The sequence below is a fragment of the Rhamphochromis sp. 'chilingali' genome, assembly GCF_963969265.1.
Source record: "Rhamphochromis sp. 'chilingali' genome assembly, chromosome: 9".
Classification (NCBI taxonomy): Eukaryota; Metazoa; Chordata; class Actinopteri; order Cichliformes; family Cichlidae; genus Rhamphochromis; species Rhamphochromis sp. 'chilingali'.
This window is the reverse complement of record NC_137936.1, coordinates 9525304-9546669: the sequence shown is the minus strand read 5'-3', so window position 1 is coordinate 9546669 and position 21366 is coordinate 9525304. Positions and strand designations below refer to the sequence as shown.

The following is a 21366-nucleotide window of genomic DNA, read 5'->3' as shown; positions in this document are numbered from 1 at the left end:
GGATGCCCACAGTATATACAAAAACAGCGTCAGAACATATAGGACAAATGCGTGCCTCCAGTATTTACGGAACATGGATTAGCTATCCCCTCCCAGTTTGTCCTCACTGGGTTTAGACGTTGCCTACAGTCAGGAAAAACAAAGATAATCTATCAAGAAGATGAATCGCAAAAAAAAAAAAAGTAAGACAACTCAACCAGCAGGTCCGGTGTGCAGGAACTTGTGCATGCTGTGCTGTAAGGTTAAAAGACACATGTTGATTTAGAGTTCAGAGCTGTAGAGTATTTGTTTGCTTTAGTGGACGGTTTGTGATCTGGTGGAACTTAGTGGATCTGCTTCTCTTCTGGTTATACCGGCTTGTCAGGTTAAAAAATATATATATTCTGCAATTATTTTCCCTTAACTGCATCACTCCATAAATATGTAGACTTTAAAGTTTATGTGAAATATTACTATAATTCAATAGATTGTGGTATATTGTCCTAATCTTGAGTTTCACTGTGACAGATGAGTAAACTGCTTCCTGTGTTTTTACTTCCATCTAAAGTCAGAGAGTCTGCATTTTTATTTTCTTAATAAACTGTGTTTTTATAAAAAAACAAAAACAAACAAACGTTGAACTACGAGCTAAATGAATCCTCAGAGACACGATATCACGAAAAAGCGTAGGAGTGGGACCTCTGGTGATCCCTGCTATCTGCGGTGTAACCGGATCAGGGTAGCAGAGGGACGTACAGGAGGCTTGTTTTCCTCCAAATGAGCCAATGAGACAACCTTTACATTACACTGACAGCCTGGCTCGGCGAGTCTGGTGACGCCGCTCTGGTTTGACAACCACCCCGCAGCCAATGCGGATCCACGTCGAGCACGAACGGAGGGAAGCAACAAAATACAAATTTCCTTCCTGCAGGTCAAAGCGTTACCTGCCCGCTGCTGTGTGATTCAGGTAAAAGGAAGCGGGAGACGCGGCGATGGCCCTGTCTCAGTGCCTGGACGACTCACCTCTGAGGTTTGGTCCAAAACCTCGCGGGACAGACGAGCTGAACCTACAGGAAGTGTACAATGAGAGGCACCGGCTGGCTCTGGAGGAGCTGCTGTCCGGGGGTCTTGATAACTTTCTGGACTTTCTCGTGAGAGAGAGGATCCCCAACTTTCTGTCGGACGATGAGATCCAACAGATCAGGAGCGCCGCCGTGTCACCGCGGTGCTCGTCTTTCCACGGGGAGGAACAGGCGCTCGAGCGGTCGCTCAGTAGCACCCTGGACTGCTCCTCGGTCACTTATTTCCCAGAGGTGTCAGACGTGGAGCCGCCGCTCCTGGAGCTCGGATGGCCCGCCTTCACAGCGGGCTCCTACCGGGGAGTGACGCGGGCCGTGGCGCACTTCCAGCCCAGCTACGGCGAATGCATTTACAGCTGCAAGGAGGCTGCAAGGCGCATGATTAAAAGCGCCAGAGAGGTACGCACAGGCCCGCGCACACGCACATATCTGCTGTCATTCATTCTATTTTGCATGCCCTTAAAATAAACTGTCCTTTAATGCGTGTCCTGTATCACACTGAAATGTGATATTCACTTGAAGTTTGTGCAAAAATAATGGTGTAAAAAAACAGTCCTTTGTAGTAGTCCTCCTACAGTATCTCTTATTTGTGCGTTATTATCCTGAAACAGGACTTTTATTTTGGTTTTGTCAGGTGACATTTATCACCTGGGCTTTATCTCCCCCCATCACCACCACAACAACCACACAGTCAGTAAGCCAGTATATGCAGACACTTTTTTGCATCATTTGTGGAGGGAAAACGTAAAAAAAAGTCTCCATTGTCCACATGAAACTCCCTTGATCACTTAGAATTTTAGAAGTTCGTGCTTTGAAATCTGTATTAGAAGAAATCACCAACCTTAAAAGGACGGGGGGGAAAAATGCAACAAACAAAAACAAAGCATGAATATTTAATGTGATGTTCCTGACGGGAGCTGTCAGTACAGCCTCTGGTTTTGAAAAGAGACATTCCTGCACGAGGAGAGAGGGAGTTTGTAGCACCTCAGGCCTGTGTAGAACCTGCGTACCAGATGTGCCTCGACTTGCTTCGCTCATCTCCATTCCCTCTTTCGCTAGAAATGTTTTCAAACACTGGATTTTCTCCCAGGTTTAGAGCTTAACGGTGGTGTTGTGCATGTTATGTGCCGACAGCCGGGCCAATCCTTCTAAAAATATTCTAATCCTGGTCGAGCTGTAAGATTGTTTGTTCTTTTGTAATGTTACACCACTCACTGCACAATGTCTTTATTGTACAAAGAAGGCCACTGACTGTAACGGCACACACTGAGCATGCACTGCTGGTGGTCATCTCAAAGGAACGGCCCCATTCCTGAGTTTCTATGAATTTTAACTCTGCTTTTATGCTGCCTCTTGAAAACAAGCATCCCCCAACCCAAAGCACACACACACGCGCACAAACATCATCCAAATAAGGCGTGGTACAAATGACAAAGCTGCGTGTGGATAAAACACCAGTTTGAAGCGATAAATCTAAGATATGTAAACGTCCGTGTCTAATCCTCGACATGCAACCTTTACCGCAGCGTGTCAAATTCCATTCCTCCTCGTGAAAAAGGAGAAATCTGGGTGCAAAACAAAGCTGGGGAAAAATGAGGCAAACCCTACAGTGCACCTACTTGTCTCCTGTATAAAAGTCATTTGTTTGCTGACCAAGCGTTACTGCCGATTGCCATGGTAACAGACCACAGTCAATAGAAAGCTCATCAGCACACACATTACAGGGAGTGTGTCAGACAGAGATTCACGGCTCTGTTTGAATAGGGCCTTGTATTTGATAATAATGAAAACACAATCATGTGTTACATCTGCGAGAGCACGGCTGCGGCCCCCCGAAAAGAGAATTCTATTATATTACCTCTGTCATTTTCCACTGCAGGTGATTGCCATAGTTACAGACTCCCTGACAGACCTGGATATCTTTAAGGACCTTCAGGAGGCCTGCTCCCAGCGCAGAGTCCCTGTCTACATCCTGCTGGACCAGTCGTGCGTGCCCGCTTTCCTCAAGATGTGCAAAAATGTCAACGTTCGCCTGGATGACCTTCGGGTATGTAGCTGGTTCGTTTAATGGTAATGGCCTGCATTTGTATAGCGCTTTTCTAGTCCATAGGACCCCAAAGCGCTTTACACTACATTCAGTCATCCACCCATTCACACACACATTCACACACTGGCGATAGCAAGCTACATTGTAGCCACAGCTGCCCTGGGGCGCACTGACAGAGGCGAGGCTGCCGGACACAGGCGCCACCGGGCCCTCTGACCACCACCAGTAGGCAAACACGGGGTTAGTATCTTGCCCAAGGATATTTGACATGCAGCCAGGGTGCAGCCTGGGATCGAACCACCGACCTTCTGATTAGTGGCTGACCTGCTCTGCCACCTGAGCTACAGCCACCCACAAGCATGGCTCTGTGTGCACAACATGAGCATCAGATGGCATCCCAAAAACCTCCCCAAAACATGTCTCTAATCCTTTGCAGCAAATGAAGGTGCGAACTATAACCGGCACAACTTATTACATGAGATCTGGAGCGAGGATTACGGGTAAAGTTCACGAGAGGTTCATGCTGGTTGATGGAAACAGAGTGGCTACAGGTTCCTACAGGTAAGAGCCCGCTAGCCATCGTGCCCTCCTGATTTATTAGACTGTAAAGTTATGCATCCGTCTTGCTGGGTCTGCTTCTTACCTTCAGTTATATGTGCTTAAAATTCAATTCAGGTTCAACTGGACTGATGGCAAACTAAACAGCAGCAACCTGATTGAGCTTTCTGGTCAGATAACTGAGAAATTTGACGAGGAGTTTCGTATCCTATATGCCCAGTCTCTACCCATAAACACTCACGGACCTCCAAGTGTCCGCAACAGCGGCATCTTTGAGCACCTCAAACACTCAGTTGCTTCCTCCCCTCACCTGCGTAGTGAGAGGCCAGCGTGTCTGACAAGCACGCCCAGCCGTAAGCCACAAACGCTAGCATTGCAGCTACCTTGTGACCCCGCATCTCCACATAAAGCCAGCCCAGAGTCTGACACTTCGACTCTAAACGACGAGTGGATGGAGCGGCAGCACGTTCAGGAGGAGATCCTTGCTGGCAGCACGACTCCACATTTCTCTGCAGAGCAGCAAGCAGAAAAAGAGACGGAGACCCCCAGCACCTGCCACGTGTCGACTCAGACGAGGCGGTCGGTGACGGAGGCTGAAAGCCAGACCGACCTGCAGCTCCCGCAGCATCTTAGCATCATTACTCAAATAAGCAGAGGGCCGAGCCAGGACACCTCTCCCCACTTGGTGTCTTCCAGACAGCCCGTGCCCACCCAGGCAGCTCCAGACACCACTTTAAAGGATTGCTTCCGCAAGCTGACCAAAGAGCGCCAGCACCACTACACAACCATCCGCTCCAAGCTGGAACACATGGTGACCGCCCTGTCCGAGAGGCGGGAACTGGTGGACGTCACCAACGTGACTCAGGGGCTTGGCGCTCGTGGCAGTCAGAGGATACACAAAGACTGTGTGCAGGAACCCAATCCCAGAATGCCTGCTGACAGTGCGGGCATGGGAACATGGCCAAGAGCCAGATGTGTACACTAGTTTGTCTTCGGGGATTTTAGTGGTGGTGGGTAGTGGAGGGAAATGTTACAAAGTTTCTCTGTGCTAAATAAATCATGTTGGCTTATGTAGGAGAATTTCAGCTTTATTCTCTTTGTCTAATTTTCTGCAGTGCCCGTTTTTTTTCCCTCCTTCTTTTCATCCTTTGTCCTTCCGATGTTGAAACAATCCTTTCCAAAGAGGTAACAGACCTGCAACTGACATCGACGTGGCAGAAATTCTAACCAAAGACAACGTAATAAGTGTGTCTTACTGTGAATATTGTAACACTAAGCTGGTTAAAATGGAGTCATATCTGCTGAAGTGTGAGATAAAACGAATCTAAGCACGGTTTTTTATTTTTTTTGTTTTGTTTTTTAAACTCAAATTTGTCTGCTGTAGTTACATTGGAACATGATCCCGAGGAGCAGCTGTGCCTTGCAGATAAATAAAGTAGTATTTTGCTGTATTGCTGCTTTGCTTCCACATTTCCTTTTTTTTTTTTTGTTGTCTCTTTTATCCTCGATGCTGTTTAAATGGGAGACAACAGAGCTCGGAAAATATTTGCTCAGAACTTCCAGCATACACAAGGAGACAAACCGCACTTAAGTGACTTCACGAAAAGAGCGAGCACCTGCGCCTCGTGCACCGCCGTGTCTTCATGCAATTAGCTGAGAGACAGCATCTGTGATACTGGCACCTTTTGCTGATTACGCTGGCAATCACGGTTTCTGTCCAGGGTGGATCTGGAGAACGAACAGCACCGCAGAACACAAGTGTAGATTAGGTTGAATCATAAGTAAACGCTTCTTTACACACAGATGGAATTTAAAAAATATATATAACTTCTTACTCCTCTGTTCCATTTTAGATTCATTTTTCACAGAGATTTTTCTCAACAAGTAACAGTTTAACTGAAACAACAGCTTTTTATGCTTTAGTCACAAAAAAGAAAGAACTCGGCTGTCATCTGGGCAGAGCTCTAAAAATTGAATCACGGCTGTTTATTTGTTTAATGTGTCGCTAAGCTGGGCACAAACAGTGTTTCAGTCTTCGTATAGCACAAAGGTTAAGCACAAAGGTCCCACTGTAAAATGCCCAAAACACACCAGTGTCTTGGCTGTGGTCTGAAAGTGCGCTCTGTTATAAATGTGTTACTCACACCATGCTTTATGTGACTAATGTTCAACTACACCGAGAAGTCAAGGTGCAACTGCTCCACAACAACGTGTGCAGATGGCTTAACCGAGAAGAGATAGGAGCGTGTGATTTTAATACACAAAGGGGAGAATGAAATGATTGTGTGCGCCATGAGATCTTCTCAGGTTTAACTACATTTCTTTATGCACTTGGATTAAATGTGAGGAACTAAACCTTTTGTGGCATGTTTTAAAGCAAAACTCAGTGTTTACTATTCATTGCGCAGTAGAGTTTTATAGACACATTAGTCCACTTGACAAATTACACTATAACAATAAAAGTAGCACTGCTGATTGTATACACTTGGACTGAGATCTGGTGATCATTTGTTTAATCAGTATCTACTTAACTACTGGGCCGTACGAGGCATTGCTTTACAGAAATTCAATTCAATTTGCCTCAAGGCAAACACGACAAAAGAAACTACTCTCCTGTATGCAGATCAGTTACCTGAAGCTCCTTTGAAATCATCTGCATCATTAATATGCTCTCTGTTTTCAGGTAACAATAATCCAGCTTTTAATATACAAATAAACTGAAGACTTCTTCCTCTATAATAAGTACTCTAGATACTCTGGATTTGTAATTTTTTACTAAAGGGCTGTACTGTGTGGGGTTTTTTTCATGCTGTTTTATTAATTCAGCAATGTACCTGTTTGTTCCTGTGAAAGGCCCCTGAGATGGTTCATCTAATACCAGATAATGAATGAACTAATTAGCAGATTAATAGAAATTGGTATTGTTCCAACAGTTGTGTGAGAAAATCCTAAATTAGCTTTAGGTGGGATTTACAGAGAAATGCACTGAAATGTCACAATAACAATGAACATATCCTGGATAAATGCAACTTTTCTGATGAATTTCAAAAGATTCATCAAGGTAGCAAAGGTCTGCCATTTACAGCACGCCACATTATTACCATTCAGTCTTAATAAAGCCTACCCTTCTGACTATCAAATGGCAAAAAGGTAAGAACAGCAGGCCCTCCATCGGCTCCTCCCGTGGTGCGTTCATCCCCTACCAGGCAAACACATCAAAAGCCTCTGCATTCATTATGTAAAATGGCGCAGCTGAAGGGAATTGATCTACAAGTAAATACAATGGTGGTAATATGTGAGAGAATGGTATTTGATTTTAATTGGCTGCTGCAAAGCAACCACTGGCTGTAATCAAGGAAGCAGTGGGGGATCCACAACACAGCAGTGCGCACCCACAGCATTAGGCTCGGCTCACTGGTAAACAGAAAAGCTCCCGTATTCCTCATCACATGGGACGAATAAAAAAAAACTATAGCTATGATTTGCTTTTTAATTGATTTTTTTCTTCTTAATTGAGAGTGCATAGCTTAACACATTTACCAGAATCCCTCTTACGATGAACATTAACTGTAACACTAGCAAAACTCTGCCACCAGAGAGAGCCCTGTCCCTAACTAAAGCACGCTCACTGGTCTGTTGTATGTTCTGCTTCTGTTACAGAGAAGAGGTGACACTCTGGAAACACCAAAGACGTATTTCTTAAATTGAAATAAATCATCGCTTTCTGAGAAGACTTTGATCAACTATGATGCTTATGGTTATTCATTTTAGATATTTTTGTTTGGTTTTGTCCTGGTGATCCTGTAATACTGTGTTCATTTCCAGATTATGGTGAGCAAACAGCCAGCATCTGATGTCCTTATGAGGTCAGTCATGATCCCCGGAGACCCGCAGAGGCCGAACTTCTGCTAGGAAATCCTTGTGGATATCAGCATGTCTGAGACAAGGTGTAACATTATATCCTAACACAAACACTGTGTTCAGCTCTCATTCAGTTATTGACTCTATTATTGGGAATCATCAGAGATCACAGATGTAAAATAACCGTTACGTGAATTGCTCTGGTAAAATTTGATTATGTGCAACATTTAGTGTTTATTTCTCTGTGGGATTCTCACCAGGATGCGTGTAGTTTTTAACCTACTGTCCTCTTCACAGCCCCACACAGTCCCACAGGACAGAATAGATTAGGATGATGCAGACAGACAGCAGTCAGCACACAATTGATTATTGGATTTATATCCATCATGGTGTACATTTACGCGTGCTCCCTCCGTGCCCGAATGTCAATGCAAAGACTGTAGCTCGCTGCGTTTATGATCAGATTGTGTTATTATATAAACTAAATGAACAATTAGATCAGTGGAGTTTGTGTCAAATATTTCGATTTTGGCTTCGGCTTCTGGAAATAATAAACATCCAATCTGGCTTCTGACACTGACTCAAACAGCTCTCCTGATCCTGAACATAAACCTTTTAATTACTGCAAACATGGTTGATGAGTCTGAAGCTTGATTACTTGGCCTTCATTAGTCAGATTGTGGGCTATAGTGACTCCCACAGGCGCAGTTTGGCATCCATAAACGCTGCCAGGCTCTGCATTAAGCAATTACGTTGACCCTACTGTACACCCGAACAGGTGTGAGCACGCAGCTCACACAAACAGCGTGTGCTCTGCGTGCACATGCACCTGCATTCCTAACAAAACAGGCTGCATGTAGGAGTTTCAGTCTGTTCTGACTAAAAGAAAAGACTGATAAAATGTGCTTACTACTCGGTGTAATCCGGCCTGTCATAACGGTTTCGTGTTCTCAGTGCCACCTTGTGTTTTGTTTTCCATCAGGGCGGCCGGTGGCTGTCACTACACCGAGGAGGGATTGTTCTGCCTCAGGCCACCGCACGCTGATAATGAATGCTCAGCTCATTGGAAAATGAAGTGTGTCTGAATTATGTGGTCAGGATTTGGCCGTTGTTTGGGTGTATGAGTCAGGCGCAGGGACATGCGCGGACGCTCAGTTTGCACAACACTTCCTGTGTTGTAATGCTGATTCGGGGCCACGCTCGGGCTAATGCAGGTGGAAGGTATTGTTGATAGGACTTTTGTGCTAAACTGCATGATGAGCTTAAAACACGCTGTCCGGCAGCAGCCTTGGAGCTATTTTTAGACAGGTACAGCTGCTTCTCAGCACCCACCCTTAAACCAGCCATTCACCAGAGATTTATAACTCTAGCCCATGAGAAACAGCTGTAGCGTTTTACCACTTGGTTGTGCAGAAGCTGAGGTTTATCCAGAATTATATTTGTTTATTACAATGTCTTTTTCAATTTAGCTGACATCACTGTTAAATGCAGTTATCAGTTAGTGGGATGCATCACACTGCTAGGCATTTAAACCACAAGACTGGAGCGTCCGGTACTGCGGGGATGAGTCAGTGTACAGTCAGAGTGCCACCTGAGACCAACACAAGTTCAACACTTGTGGTGTGCCGCTCCCCCACATCATCATGTGTCCTGGCCCGTCAGATCAGAACACTGTCTTCCAATAGGAAAAATAACAACACACTTTGTTTATCAGAGGAAAATACTTCCTGTTCCTACTGAAAGTGGCCTGGTGTTTCCTCGCATGCTTCATGTGTGCGTAAAGAAACGATTCCTGGGACTCTGTGTTTTTGCACAGAAAACACAGATGTGTCCTTTTGTATGTTTTCCGTGCCATGAGAGTCATATGTTTCCGGTCTTTCGGGCAAAGAAATTGGGCAAGCGTTGGCCACCTATAGCTTTAGAGAGTGTGTATGGATTGAGTGCCAGTGTGTGTGTTCGTTGGGGGGTAGAGACTAAAAAACACAGCCGCACTCTAACAGCCAAGCTTAAGTTTAGCTTACCACTGTCAGTTTGTTGTCTGCATTATTCAAAAGGACACTTTATCAGCCGGGGGCGACTCGTGTTAGCCTGCCTACACTGCGTGCTCCACACAATGATGTTCTACGCTGTCCCCCATTAACTGCGGTGTCTATTTCAGTAGCTCTCTATCCATTTATTGATGCATGTCTTCCATTGATCCCAGCATTGATTTGCCATGCAATCCATTACCCATCTGTCTGTTTCAGCGGGCTTTTAAATGATCCATCAGATTGAGCTATTAAGGAGAACAGTGGGTGAAGTCTAAAGGTTAGTGATACCTTCAAGGAGAGACAGGTTCCTTGTATGTGTGAGTGTAACTGGGGGTGGGTACAGGTGGTCTCACAAGTACAGGACTCAGCGTGAACGTCAGAAGCAGAGCTTTAAGAACTACTAAGTTGGTTTTCTTCAGTTCTATTGTCCTTGTGTTATTTGACAAAATGTTCAAGAATTACCATTTTATCAAAAAGTAAAATTGAAGAAATGTTTAAATGTTTTTATCAATGTGGATTCAATAAGGACTTTACAAGGTGTCCTGAGGTAATGAGATGTTAGAGCAGAGTCTTTAAGTCTGGCGAGGTGCAAGCTGGGGTTTCCGTGGATCTTTTCTTGCAGCAGATCCTCCAGATGGTAGATTTTAGAAGCTAAGTAAATCACTTTCACTTTATGTTGTTCTTCAAACTATTCCTGAATGTTTTCACTTTGTAGCAGAGCTCATAATCTTGCTGAAAGAATAATATACCCGCTGTCCTCACAGCTGCCACGAAGAAGAGAACAGGGTGTATGCTTAGGCAGGTGGTAGCATGTCAAAGTAACATCTCCTCCCAAGGAGTACAGCGTACTGTCCAATTGGTTTAAAAGAAACTGTTAGACCAGACCACCTTCTTTCATTGCTGTGTTGTACAGTTCTGACGCTCAGGGTTCAGCATGGACAGTCCGAGTGGCCTGCAACAACACATGCTCACAAACAGCAAGCTGCAGTGTGCCGTCTGCTCTGAAGCTTTGCTCTCAAAGCCAGCATTGGCTTTGAGAGTTATTTGTGCTACAGTATGATCAGCATGATTCGTGCTTGTGTATGATCAGACCCCATGGGTACACCGTTAGCAGGTACTGCGTCTGTATGCCAACATATAACTCAGCGTCCTTAGTCTCATTTTGGCCCATTTAAAGCCACTTCTTGCTGCTTCCATGAATTTATTCAAGAATTTATTATTTTTGAACTTCATGTGTCTGTCTAACATTTATGTATATTTACAGCTTTGATAAATAGATAATCCTTTTCACTTCACCTATCTGATTGGAGCTGATTGGCTTGTTCTTCATCATATAGCTGCTTATTTAACACAGGTATAAAAGCCAGTTGAAAAAATGTTTTAAAATGCAAATTAGAAATATAACAAAAGAGTGTCATGATTAAAAAGCACAGGGAATATATTGCTTCTAAGACGGCAGGTGAAAAATGTCCAAAATGCTCCATTTTTGAATCAGTAATTGTATTGATAGATATGCTTTTAAGCATCCAGATGTTCATTATCTGACAAATAACACATTTTTGTATATTTTGTCATATATGTTGATTTGTTTTACAGGATATTAGTTGCAATGATCTGTTGCTCAGCTGTAATAATATTTGACTGCACCACACTTTGAACAAAGATTACCAATAATTAGATAATTACTAAATTAGATAATTAAATAAATTTAAAAAAAAGTTTAGCGATAAAAAAAAAGATTTCAGTTGGGCAAAACCAAAAACAAGCTGTTTATTTTTTAATGACATGTTTTCGCCTGACAACAGCAATATTTGGGGAAAAACACATCTTTCCCAAAGCACTCTGCATTAAAGTTCCCAGAAATGTAATGTAATTTTAGGGGGATTATTCTTTTACACCAAGAACAGCCTGCTGAGAGTTTTGACGGTTCCTACTTTCTTTTTTCAAGGTAACTCTTTAATCTTCCTGCAAAAACATACTTTGAAGAAACAAAGAAAATGCCACCAGCCAAACATGGATGTGAGTGTGTGTGTGTGTGTGTGTATGTGGGGGGGTGGTGGGTTCAGATTGAGATGCAAGATGGATTCATATATATTCATGAATTCAGTCAGAAAAGTCAAACGGAAGCAGTATGATAATCTTGCAGTAATTGCATTTTTTCCCCTTCCAACTGTTTTTTGGCAGAGCTGTGAGCCACTTCCTGAGACATATGATGGGGACCGAGTGAGGCAAAGGAGTGTCACAGCAGTAACGGTTAGATACACTCTGACCCCGTACCCGAGGCCAGTCAATCCAGCCCGGGGTCAAGTGGTGGTTCTACCCAATCCTTCAGCTTTATGGGTAATGGGATGGCTATCATTAGTCCTTAGGTGGCCCGTTATATGTTTAATTAACCAATACAGACAGCAGATAATTGAACTATTGACTGGCCTCTCCGAGTTACATTTGTCTTCTGATCCAGCGAGAGCACGAAGAACGAAGTCCAATCAGATGTGTTTAGGCCTGTGATGTCCTGATATCATCTCCTTTTACTCACCTGACAGCTTCATTTGACACCCTGACCTCTGGCTAAAGGCAATTTTTATTTTGTTGAAATATTCTGACTGTGCACTCCTTCTCTCCCAGGCCTCAGGAAACACCACCAAAAGCTTACAAAAAAACAGAGAAACATCCAAAAGGCCATATTTCAAACTATCAAGCTTTTTTTCCCCTCATACATGTCAGTCTGCTGGATACATGTCAGCAGCCGTCTGAAAAGTGCTGACATCGCTGCCCTCCTGTCCGGCAGCACGCTCCCTCTGTGTGAACTTGGATTTAGCTCAAGGGTATAGCCACCCTCCTAATGTGATGTAGCTCTGAGAAGGAAACAAATTGGCCTGACGTCTCATGCGCTGCCTTGTCTTGATTGTGTGATGGCTTCTGCTGCTAATGTGTTACGATGGGTAGACCTGCGTGGGGAGGGAGACAGAAGTGTGTGTGTGTGTGTGTGAGAGAGAGATGGAGAGAGAGAGAGAGACTGAGCAAGAGAGGGAAAGAGAGAGAGAGAGGGGGGATGGGGGAAGGGCCTCAGTCTGCAAGATCAGCACAAGTGGAATTGCATTGATTCAGTTAACTGCAGAGTTGGAGCGTGATGTGGAATTCTGTTTATCAAGGGTGGAGTTTACAAGATAGGCTCTATTTTGATCATATTTTATACACTGTATTCATAATCAGTCCCCGTTCTCTTAGTTTCAGCTCTAAAATATTAGATCAACCTTATACACACATGCACAATAGCTTAGATCCACCAGGAGTTCTAAAAATATGTCCCAAAAAATTTAGCCGATACGTATCTCTTATTCATTCAAAGTCTCGGATTTGACGGCCATGTAAGGCGCTGTATTTTTCCAGTGTCATCAAACAGAAACACAAATGCTTACATAGCTCGGATGTAATGATACTGGCAGATCCGCGCACCGTAAACATCATGGTAATCAGCATAAATCTACAAGATCAGATGCAAACAACACACATCATGCTCTGTAAATTACCCGGAAATGTGCAGCACGTTCTAAGAAGCCCAGAAAAGGCATCTGCTGAATCTTAATAAAATGCAAAGTCAATCTCAAACGTTGCATTAATGAAAAAGGGACACAGCTCTTCTCAATGCACCGCTTCCTGTAAATAAGGAATATTTAGTGGCTAAAAATATGCAAAATGAAGACAGTGTGATGTATTTTTTTCACTGGGCGAGTTTCTCCTGTAATAAATCAGACTGAGGTCAGATCTTACTGAGCAAATCTTACAGCTGCCGTTTTGTGTGGATAAAAGCCATCTACGTGCAGCCTGCCCGTGCTTTTGGCAGAGAGGATATATGTATTTTAAATTAATGAAGCTCTGTTTTGAACATCCATTAAAATGTTGGATATGTATATTTTCTTTTCTCCTTTCCCCTCGCTGCCCCGCTCTTTCCTTGCCTCATTTCCACGTCTAGCTGTAGGGAATTTGTCTCTAAGGGTTTATCATGACTGCCTCATATTTCCCCCCGTGGTTTGTCATTTTGCTGATCCAGACGCTTTTTCATATTTCAGTATTCTTATCATCCACTGGCAGTAAGATGATCCATTTCACTTATTTCTCAGAAGTGTGACTGCAGCCTAAGTCAATATCTACAGAATGAATTCAGCAAAAGGCGCGCCGTATCCGAGGAGGGGCAGCTAGTTAGCGGTGGTGGTGGTACTGGTGGCGCAGGACACTTTTTTTTTTCTTTTTTTTTTTATCCCGAGTCAGCAAGGGTAAAATGTCAAGCATTTCTTAGGGAAGCGGCTCCATAGGATTCCATTCGAAGCTTTAATCTTAATTGAGAGCATCGCACATTGATATTCCATAGGCCTCTTTGCCCTTCGCCTCTCAGCTACTTTCATTTAGAGGACAGCCGTACTGCACTACAGCATGGGGACTGCTTTGTCAGACAGCCAAAAGGCCAAAGGCAAGGTCAACTTCTCTGTGTAACAGTGGCTCAATATGGAGCGAAGGCGTCACCTCTTTGATGCTGTCGGTGCTTTTGTGAAATAGTTTTGGAGTTTTGCTAAAGTAAAACAGGATCAGATTTATTCCATCCTGGCTTTAAGTTGGCAGGAAATATCACGGAGGACTCGTGCTCTTGTTTATTATGCTAGGAGTTAAAATTTCAGCAGCTTTCTCAATGTTGATCTAACAAACCACTTCATTCCCCAGCAGCTAGAGGCCATACAGGACACATCATTTAATGCAGTTAAAGAGTAAAAGAAGACATTTCCATATTGAGGACTGAGAGGGAGTCCATCGCAGCCATCAAAGAGGTGATTCAGTCAAGAGAAGAGAGAGATCTTCTGCACACTGTTAACTAGATTCTGAATAATTGCTGGACTCTAAAATCCAGCCTATTCACAGAGGAAAACATCGGTGCCACTTGGATGTCAGAAAGCTCCCAATTTGTCTTTCTATGCTGGGTTCAGCAACATCTCTTAATCCTTAAACAAAGGGGAAAGACTAACTGGCCCAGCAGATGCAGATGTGATAAAGCCCATGTCATCAAGTGAGGTAGAGATAGGAGGAAGGTGCGGGGTGGCAACTCTCGGCTGTTGCTGCTCCTGTGGGAAGACTTGTCATGCCACCTTTCCAGAGGTGATGAAAACAGATAGAAACAGAGACAAACACACACACACACACACAGAAACTGTTTACAGTTAAGTACACAACCCCTATCTGTGGGACTGAGGACTGAGCTCGCCTCCATTTCTCATGCTCCTGCCTCAGCCCACTGCTGACACAGATGTACTGTAAAGAGATAGCAGCACAGATAGCTATGCGTGTGCGTGTCAACGTAGCCCCGGGGGGTAAACTAGTCTGAAAGGGCAACAACACGCCGTCGTTCTGCACACGTTTTTCATTAATCTCATTTATGTGACACATTTGGGAAGCACTCGTTGATTCAACCACTCGAGGTGTATTCTGCTGATGAAACACTGACTCTGGATTGAAGGATTAGTCCTTTAAAGATCTGTTTTACTAGCACATAATTTAAAAAAACAGGTTCTTATAGAGGGGCTGCGGCTTCTGACAGATTTATCAGGTAATCAGGGTTTGTCAAAGCTTCAAGAAGCCACTCCTATTTCAAAGTCTTCTCCGCCAATTCTGTGGGAAAGCCCAATGCCCGTGTTTTCCACTGCTTCTACTGTTCAACCACAGTTTGTCTTCACCAAAACAAATCAACACATTCAGCCTTCAGATCCATTGAGACAACAAAGCTACCGGACTCCTCAGCAGGGCATTACAAATAAATCTTTAAAGGCAGAGTCCACTTTGTCACACACAGGCCAGTAAAATCCATAGTGAGACAGCTATTTCTCAACCTACTCTGAAAATCAGTGGACCTAAAAACGAATTTACTTTGAACATTTTGTAACATTTGGTTCCCCTTTAATTCAGAGGCAACCAGTAATAGTTCTGAGAATGATTACACAGTCAACATCTCAAAATATTTGTCATTGCGACAATGTTGATGGTTTCATTTAAGCCAGCTTGACATAAAAGAAGCAGTTTCAGATTTGTGTGGAAAAAAATGATGAGCAGGGTCCACGCGTAAGTCAAGGCTGTCCCTCTCCACGGGATTTAAATATAGCCCCACTCACCATTACTGCTGTCACTCACAGACTTACGATGACCTTTTGACCTTGCCTGTAAAAAAAGAGACTTCATGCTGACACACTCACTCCAGATGCAGTGCAGCACAGAGACACAGAAACACTTTTTTTTTTGTCTCTCTTGGCTTTGAAGTTTTCAGCCTGATTATCTGCAGCAGTATCGTTTTCACTCATTTGTCTGATTTTGTGATGTTAGATCTGTTCTCAAGAAGACGGCGTAAGCTTATGTGAGGCTGGCAGGTGGGGGGATGCCCAGAAAAATTGGACAGTTCAGTGTTTCTCAGCCAGCGCAGGCTGAGGTTTTCAGGGTTTACATGTCAGAGGGCACAAACTCCCACTGTCTACAGCTCGGAGGTGCTGCAGGATACTGTGCAGCCACGTGTGGGCGGTGTGTTCCTTTACACTAATCGCATTCGATTCTTTTTCGCTGGTTTGCTGCGTTTCTAAAAATGATTTGCGACTATACGTCAGTGCCTTCCAAGCTCTTGTTTGCCTTTTAAAGGCAGTGGAAATCAGTTGCATTTCATAATAATCAATAATAAGAGATATAGCTTGAGAAAGTTTTGAATACACATGCCCCTTGGACAGTTTCACAAAAGCTCTTAAGGCTGCTGTAATCAATATTTTTTCTTAAAGTATCTCAAAGTCAGACCACCACTTTGGTCCAAACTTAAACACGTCAACTATTCTCAGGTGTATATTTTGTAGAAACAAACATAGTGAGTGAATATATGCTTGATTGTAAAACCCAAAGCTCCAAATGAAGCCCTGTATCAGTTGGATCTGTTAACTAATAAGTTTGATATGTTGATCTAAAGCAGGTAACGTGGCCCTGCTGTTTTCACACTGTGCTTTGGTGCAAAAACACCAACAAAAACTGTTACTGGAGGTTTAACGCCATAAAGTTATATTTTTTGCATGCATTGTCTGCATTCATTACTTTTCATCATGCAATTTTTACTTCTGCTTGCAGCCATCGCGGTGAAAGACAACCAGATTTGTTAGACTGACGTGACTGCTGGCAGCCTCGAACGCTTTATTGCGAGTGCAATATATCTTAAATTCAGTGGGAATTGTTATCACACACCCAGTCGACTTTGTTTTCTTGTAACCTTTCTTTCTTTCTTTTCTTTTTGAGAAGTTGGGTTTTCTCTCTCTGCTATTACAGAAGCCAGAACAAAGTACTTCCTGTATCTTGGCCACAAACAGAGCAAACAAGTACATGGGTTCACTGTAGGATAAAGGCCTGCAGCCCCTTAAATAGATCCCTTATAAGCTCTGGGTTGCCCAATAACAAGCTTTTCTCCTTGACACTCCAACCACAGCACACAGTTGGTTGTTCCTCAGTTATTTTAGCTGAGGCGTCACATCGAACATGATGACAAAGATGGCCAAAGAATCAAAGAGTGGGTGTGTGAACAGTTCTCTGCCAAGTCCTCCAGCTGCATATAATGCAGACAGCGGTGCTAAAATCAGCCAGAGGGGGAAACAATATGACTTTAAGCTCAGCCAAAGGCCTTCTGTGAAACACGAAGGAAGAGTTTTGACACAAGGGAGATGATAACGTGACACATTAGTGGGAGAGTGACACACCCAATTCCAGGGAGGCCTCTTAGACTTCACCAAATGTATGACACTACAGCCACACTGTTTATTTTTCTTCATCTCATTCCTCTAAGCACAATGTAAAATATGAGGTCAAGACCATGAAACTCCTGCTCTCTTTAACACCCCCACTAAAAAAAAAAAGCAGTTTCTTGTCTTTCATTTCCTAACAACAGCCAGAAGTGTTTATTTTCTCATCTGCTGGGCTCTTCCCAAAAACCAGAGTGACCCCTTTACTTTTCCCGGATGCAAGTATGTTATAGACCAGAGACCCAATAACGTCCCCAGGGGCTGGACCCGCTTTCCAGGTTGTGCTAAACATACTGGTGTCTGAGCAACAGTTGACCCTTAATCAGCAAAGCTTTGTCAACAGCAACTGTGAGCTACAATTATCTTCCCTAGATAGGTAGGTAGTGTACTGGGGTCCAGGCGCAGTGGAAAGGGAAGAGGCTGTCGTGGGGGGGGGGGGGCTGACTTAACCTCGGTGACTCGTGTTTCTACTGTGCACTAATGGATGCCTGTCATCATTATGGACAGAAACAGGAGGGCGCCTGCCAGCTGTATGACCCCCATAAAACAGAACAGGAAATCCTTGCAGGGATTGAAAGGGAAAGACTCTTCTCTTCTCTTCTCTTCTCTTCTCTTCTCTTCTCTTCTCTTCGACCTTCATGAAACCATGCGTATCCATGAAAGGAAGGAAAGTTAACATGTGGAATTCTAACCATGCAAGTAAAATGATTAGTAATTTTAACATCAACTGCAGAGTTAATTTACCCCCCCTGTTGTGCACTACAGTGAACCCTCAAGCTCAGGCTGTTTTATAATGGTTCTGTCATGCTGGGAGGAACCTGTATAATTATTACATACAGTGCATCACCTTTGCTCTGTAACCAAAGTCCACCGTCTGTAATGTGACAGGACTTTGTCTGACTTCTCTCAGTGGTGTCCACTGGAACGTGACAAGCACTTTATCAGAGGGCCTTCCTATCAGATCCCCAAGAGTTCATGCACAAACACGTTGGACACAACGTCCCCAGGAAGCCAGATTCCTTATTACGCCAATAAGACCGCTTTATTATGTTCCTGGGGCTACATATTAATCCACTCTGTTGAATCCTTCAGAGGCCATCATGTGATAACTTTAGTCATTACCAGTAGTACAATCATAATTACACTGGAATCATTCAGGATGTGGCAACGGTGGGGGGGGGGGGGGGGGGGGGGGGGGGGGGTGAAACTGCTGTTGTAATCAGCAGCCACGACAATATACTTCTGACCAAAAAAAAAAAAAAAGATCGTCACAATCACATGATTTTATTTTAAAAAAGTGTGTGTGAGAGAGCAAGAAGGCGCACGCACACGCAAAGTCCTGGATTTGCATACGCATGTCTCTATGTGTGCTATGTCCATGGAGATGCCTGTGTGCGTGTGTGATCGCTGCATGATTCACAGTGTCACAACTGTGCGCAGTAACGACTGGACATCCTGAGCGGAAACCACAGCCATCGAAGTTGCGTTTTCCTGAGACACACAGGCTAACACTCTCACAGAGAGTCACTTGACTGGACCCTCATATAGGAAGTGAAAGAGGAAGCCCGTCGTCCATCCTGTCCTCCATCCCAGCCTTTGCTCTGCACTTCACGTGAAGTCGCTCTTAGCGACGATCGCTCAGTATGAGGCTTTGCTATTGCAAAACAACCGTGAAAAAACTGGCTCAGGCTGGAACTGGTTTGTTATTTGGGGGTGAGGGGTCAGAGGTCAAGCGTCTGGCCAGCTGACATTTAGCTACGGAAGATTAGCGAAAATCATTACTGTAAAGGTAGAATTCACTGATTGATCAACAGTGTTTAAACATTTGCTCAGTTGATCAAATGATTGTGACTTGATTTGAGCAAAACATCCATTTGGTATCTAATCTCTGAGCGGCTTTGTTGCATTAAGTCAGAAGCCACCCCGACAAGATACTGAGTGTTGAAAGAGTCACGCTGCACCAGAATCAGTTGAGCTGGATCAAAGTAACACTGTCAAGAGGAGAATGGGTATAATATCACAGATGGAAGTGATAAGTGATGTTCAACTGTGGGGTCTTTTTGGCTGGGTCTTCCCTCATGGCTCGAGGCCTCTGGCTGTGTTAGTGTATGAAGCCTGGCAGCCTGCATTCCTGTGCCTCTCCCATGCACACAATGGTGAGTAGCTGCAGCATTCCACTGTCTGTGTCCGCTGTCTGAGACACAGCCAAGTCTTGGCAAACCCTAGCACTCAGGCAAGAGGTTGGCACCACATTCAACTGCTTATGATGAATCCGTCCGAGTGTTTCCACTGCACACCATTCCTTCAGGTTCTCTGTGTGTGTGTAAAAGTGTGTTCTGGTTAAATTAAGACAGAGCGTCTCATTAAACTCTATGAAATAACGTGTGTGTGTAAAAACTAAGCCCTCTGCAGTAGAGATTTTTTTTTAAATTATAGGCATGATTATGCTTCCTCTTTAGCATGCTTTATCATTCATCTTGCAGCCATTCCTTCTCGCTGTTTTTAAAAAATGCAAGCATGTCTGTTCTAAGCCGTTTTCACTGCTCTTCATCATTCTCTTGCTATTTGCTTTCTCTCTTGTTCTGATGCCACAGCCGTGCAGACACCTTTCCCTCCTGCTGACTCAGTAGCCAGCCTCAGGCGCTGTGGGCTCAGGGTGTTGGTGGCAGGGAGGGGTGAGTGGAGGGGAGAGGAGGGGGTGGCGGCGGCGGCGGCGGTGGTGGTGGTGGAGCGCGAGGCTCCCACATCAGGCCCCAACAGCCTATCACATGCGAGGGAAAAGAGCTGGCTAATCGTTTCTACAATGGCACCCTGCGCACTGTCACACAGTACCACAAACCGCTTTCCTCACCAACACTTCTACTGTATTATTCCACTGTTGCTTGGAAATCCACGTGTGATGTACGCAAGTGCGCAAACACACAACCGATAACAAAGCACTCTCCTCTAAAAACCACATTTTTGTGAGAGGCATAAGTGTGCGCAGTGTGAAGAACATGCAAGTGTACATTATCACAAGAGCATTGCACCAAAAAAAAAAAAAAAATCTCCACTACCGCAACTATGCAGTTACACACTGAAAAATCTAAATTTTATATAATTTTTTAAATAATTTTTATGTGATTTTAATCACTTACTTGATCAGTGATTTGAAACAAATCAACTCATTCAATTATTTTATTTTCTCTGTTTTTCGAGAGCAGCTATCTGAATAGGTGAAGTGTTCATGCATACATGTTTGTTTATTGTTCACAAATAGAGGCTCATTTTTACAAATGACAGCCACAGATTAACCCTTTTTATTAGGATTCAACACCGCAGCCGTCTAGATATCCTGAGCTCTTGTGATTAGGCCTGTTTTCAGATAGAAAGTGCTTTTGCACCTGTGCTGTGACTTCAGGCCTGCTTTGCTTTAACAGAGGGGTGAGGTCAAAACTGTTGGTGGGGGTCACACATGAAAAGACAATCTGGTTTCCAGACTAAAGTGAGCCACCTGCCAGTCCAAACTCTCACTGAAAGGGAGGACGGTAACAAAGTCTCGTCTGACACTGAAACACTCTCCAAGATATTCTGTGCAGAGGTAATCACAGAGGTTATAAACTCAATTTACAATGTAACCACTTATCACAGATTATTACCCTGGCCTTGGAACTACACGCTCATTCAAATATTGTTGTAATCTTAAACTGAGAATGATCAGTTTAAGATTAGGAAATTCCTCATTAGGAAATTCTCCTAATGATTTAAATTTAAAACAAAACAAAACACCAAGTTGTTGAAGCTGGCCAAGAGAGCGCGGAGCAGTGTGCCGTGGTTGTTGTTTCTCTTTTCCTCTGTTAATGAATGCAGAGGTGTTTGTCCGAGGAAGAGAGGAGAAGGGAAGCCTGATTTCCACTCCATTTTATCTGTGCCCCACAGCCCCGGCTAGTTAGCGCCCTGTGCTTTCACATGCTGGGGTCCCACAGGAAGCAGTACTCCATGATGGGCAAAGGTCAGGGAACGAGAGAAAGCCA

General features: G+C 43.9%; 1 protein-coding gene across 1 annotated transcript; it reads left to right on the top strand.

Moving 5' to 3' along the window:
- The first annotated feature begins 819 nt into the window (after nucleotides 1–819).
- Nucleotides 820–5114, top strand: fam83d (family with sequence similarity 83 member D). The gene is made up of 4 exons (XM_080891593.1): nucleotides 820–1457; nucleotides 2938–3105; nucleotides 3542–3666; nucleotides 3781–5114. Exons 1-4 carry the CDS (start codon nucleotides 972–974, stop codon nucleotides 4646–4648), a joined length of 1647 nt encoding a protein of 548 aa, XP_080747719.1. The 5' UTR covers nucleotides 820–971; the 3' UTR covers nucleotides 4649–5114.
- Nucleotides 5115–21366: the final 16252 nt, after the last annotated feature.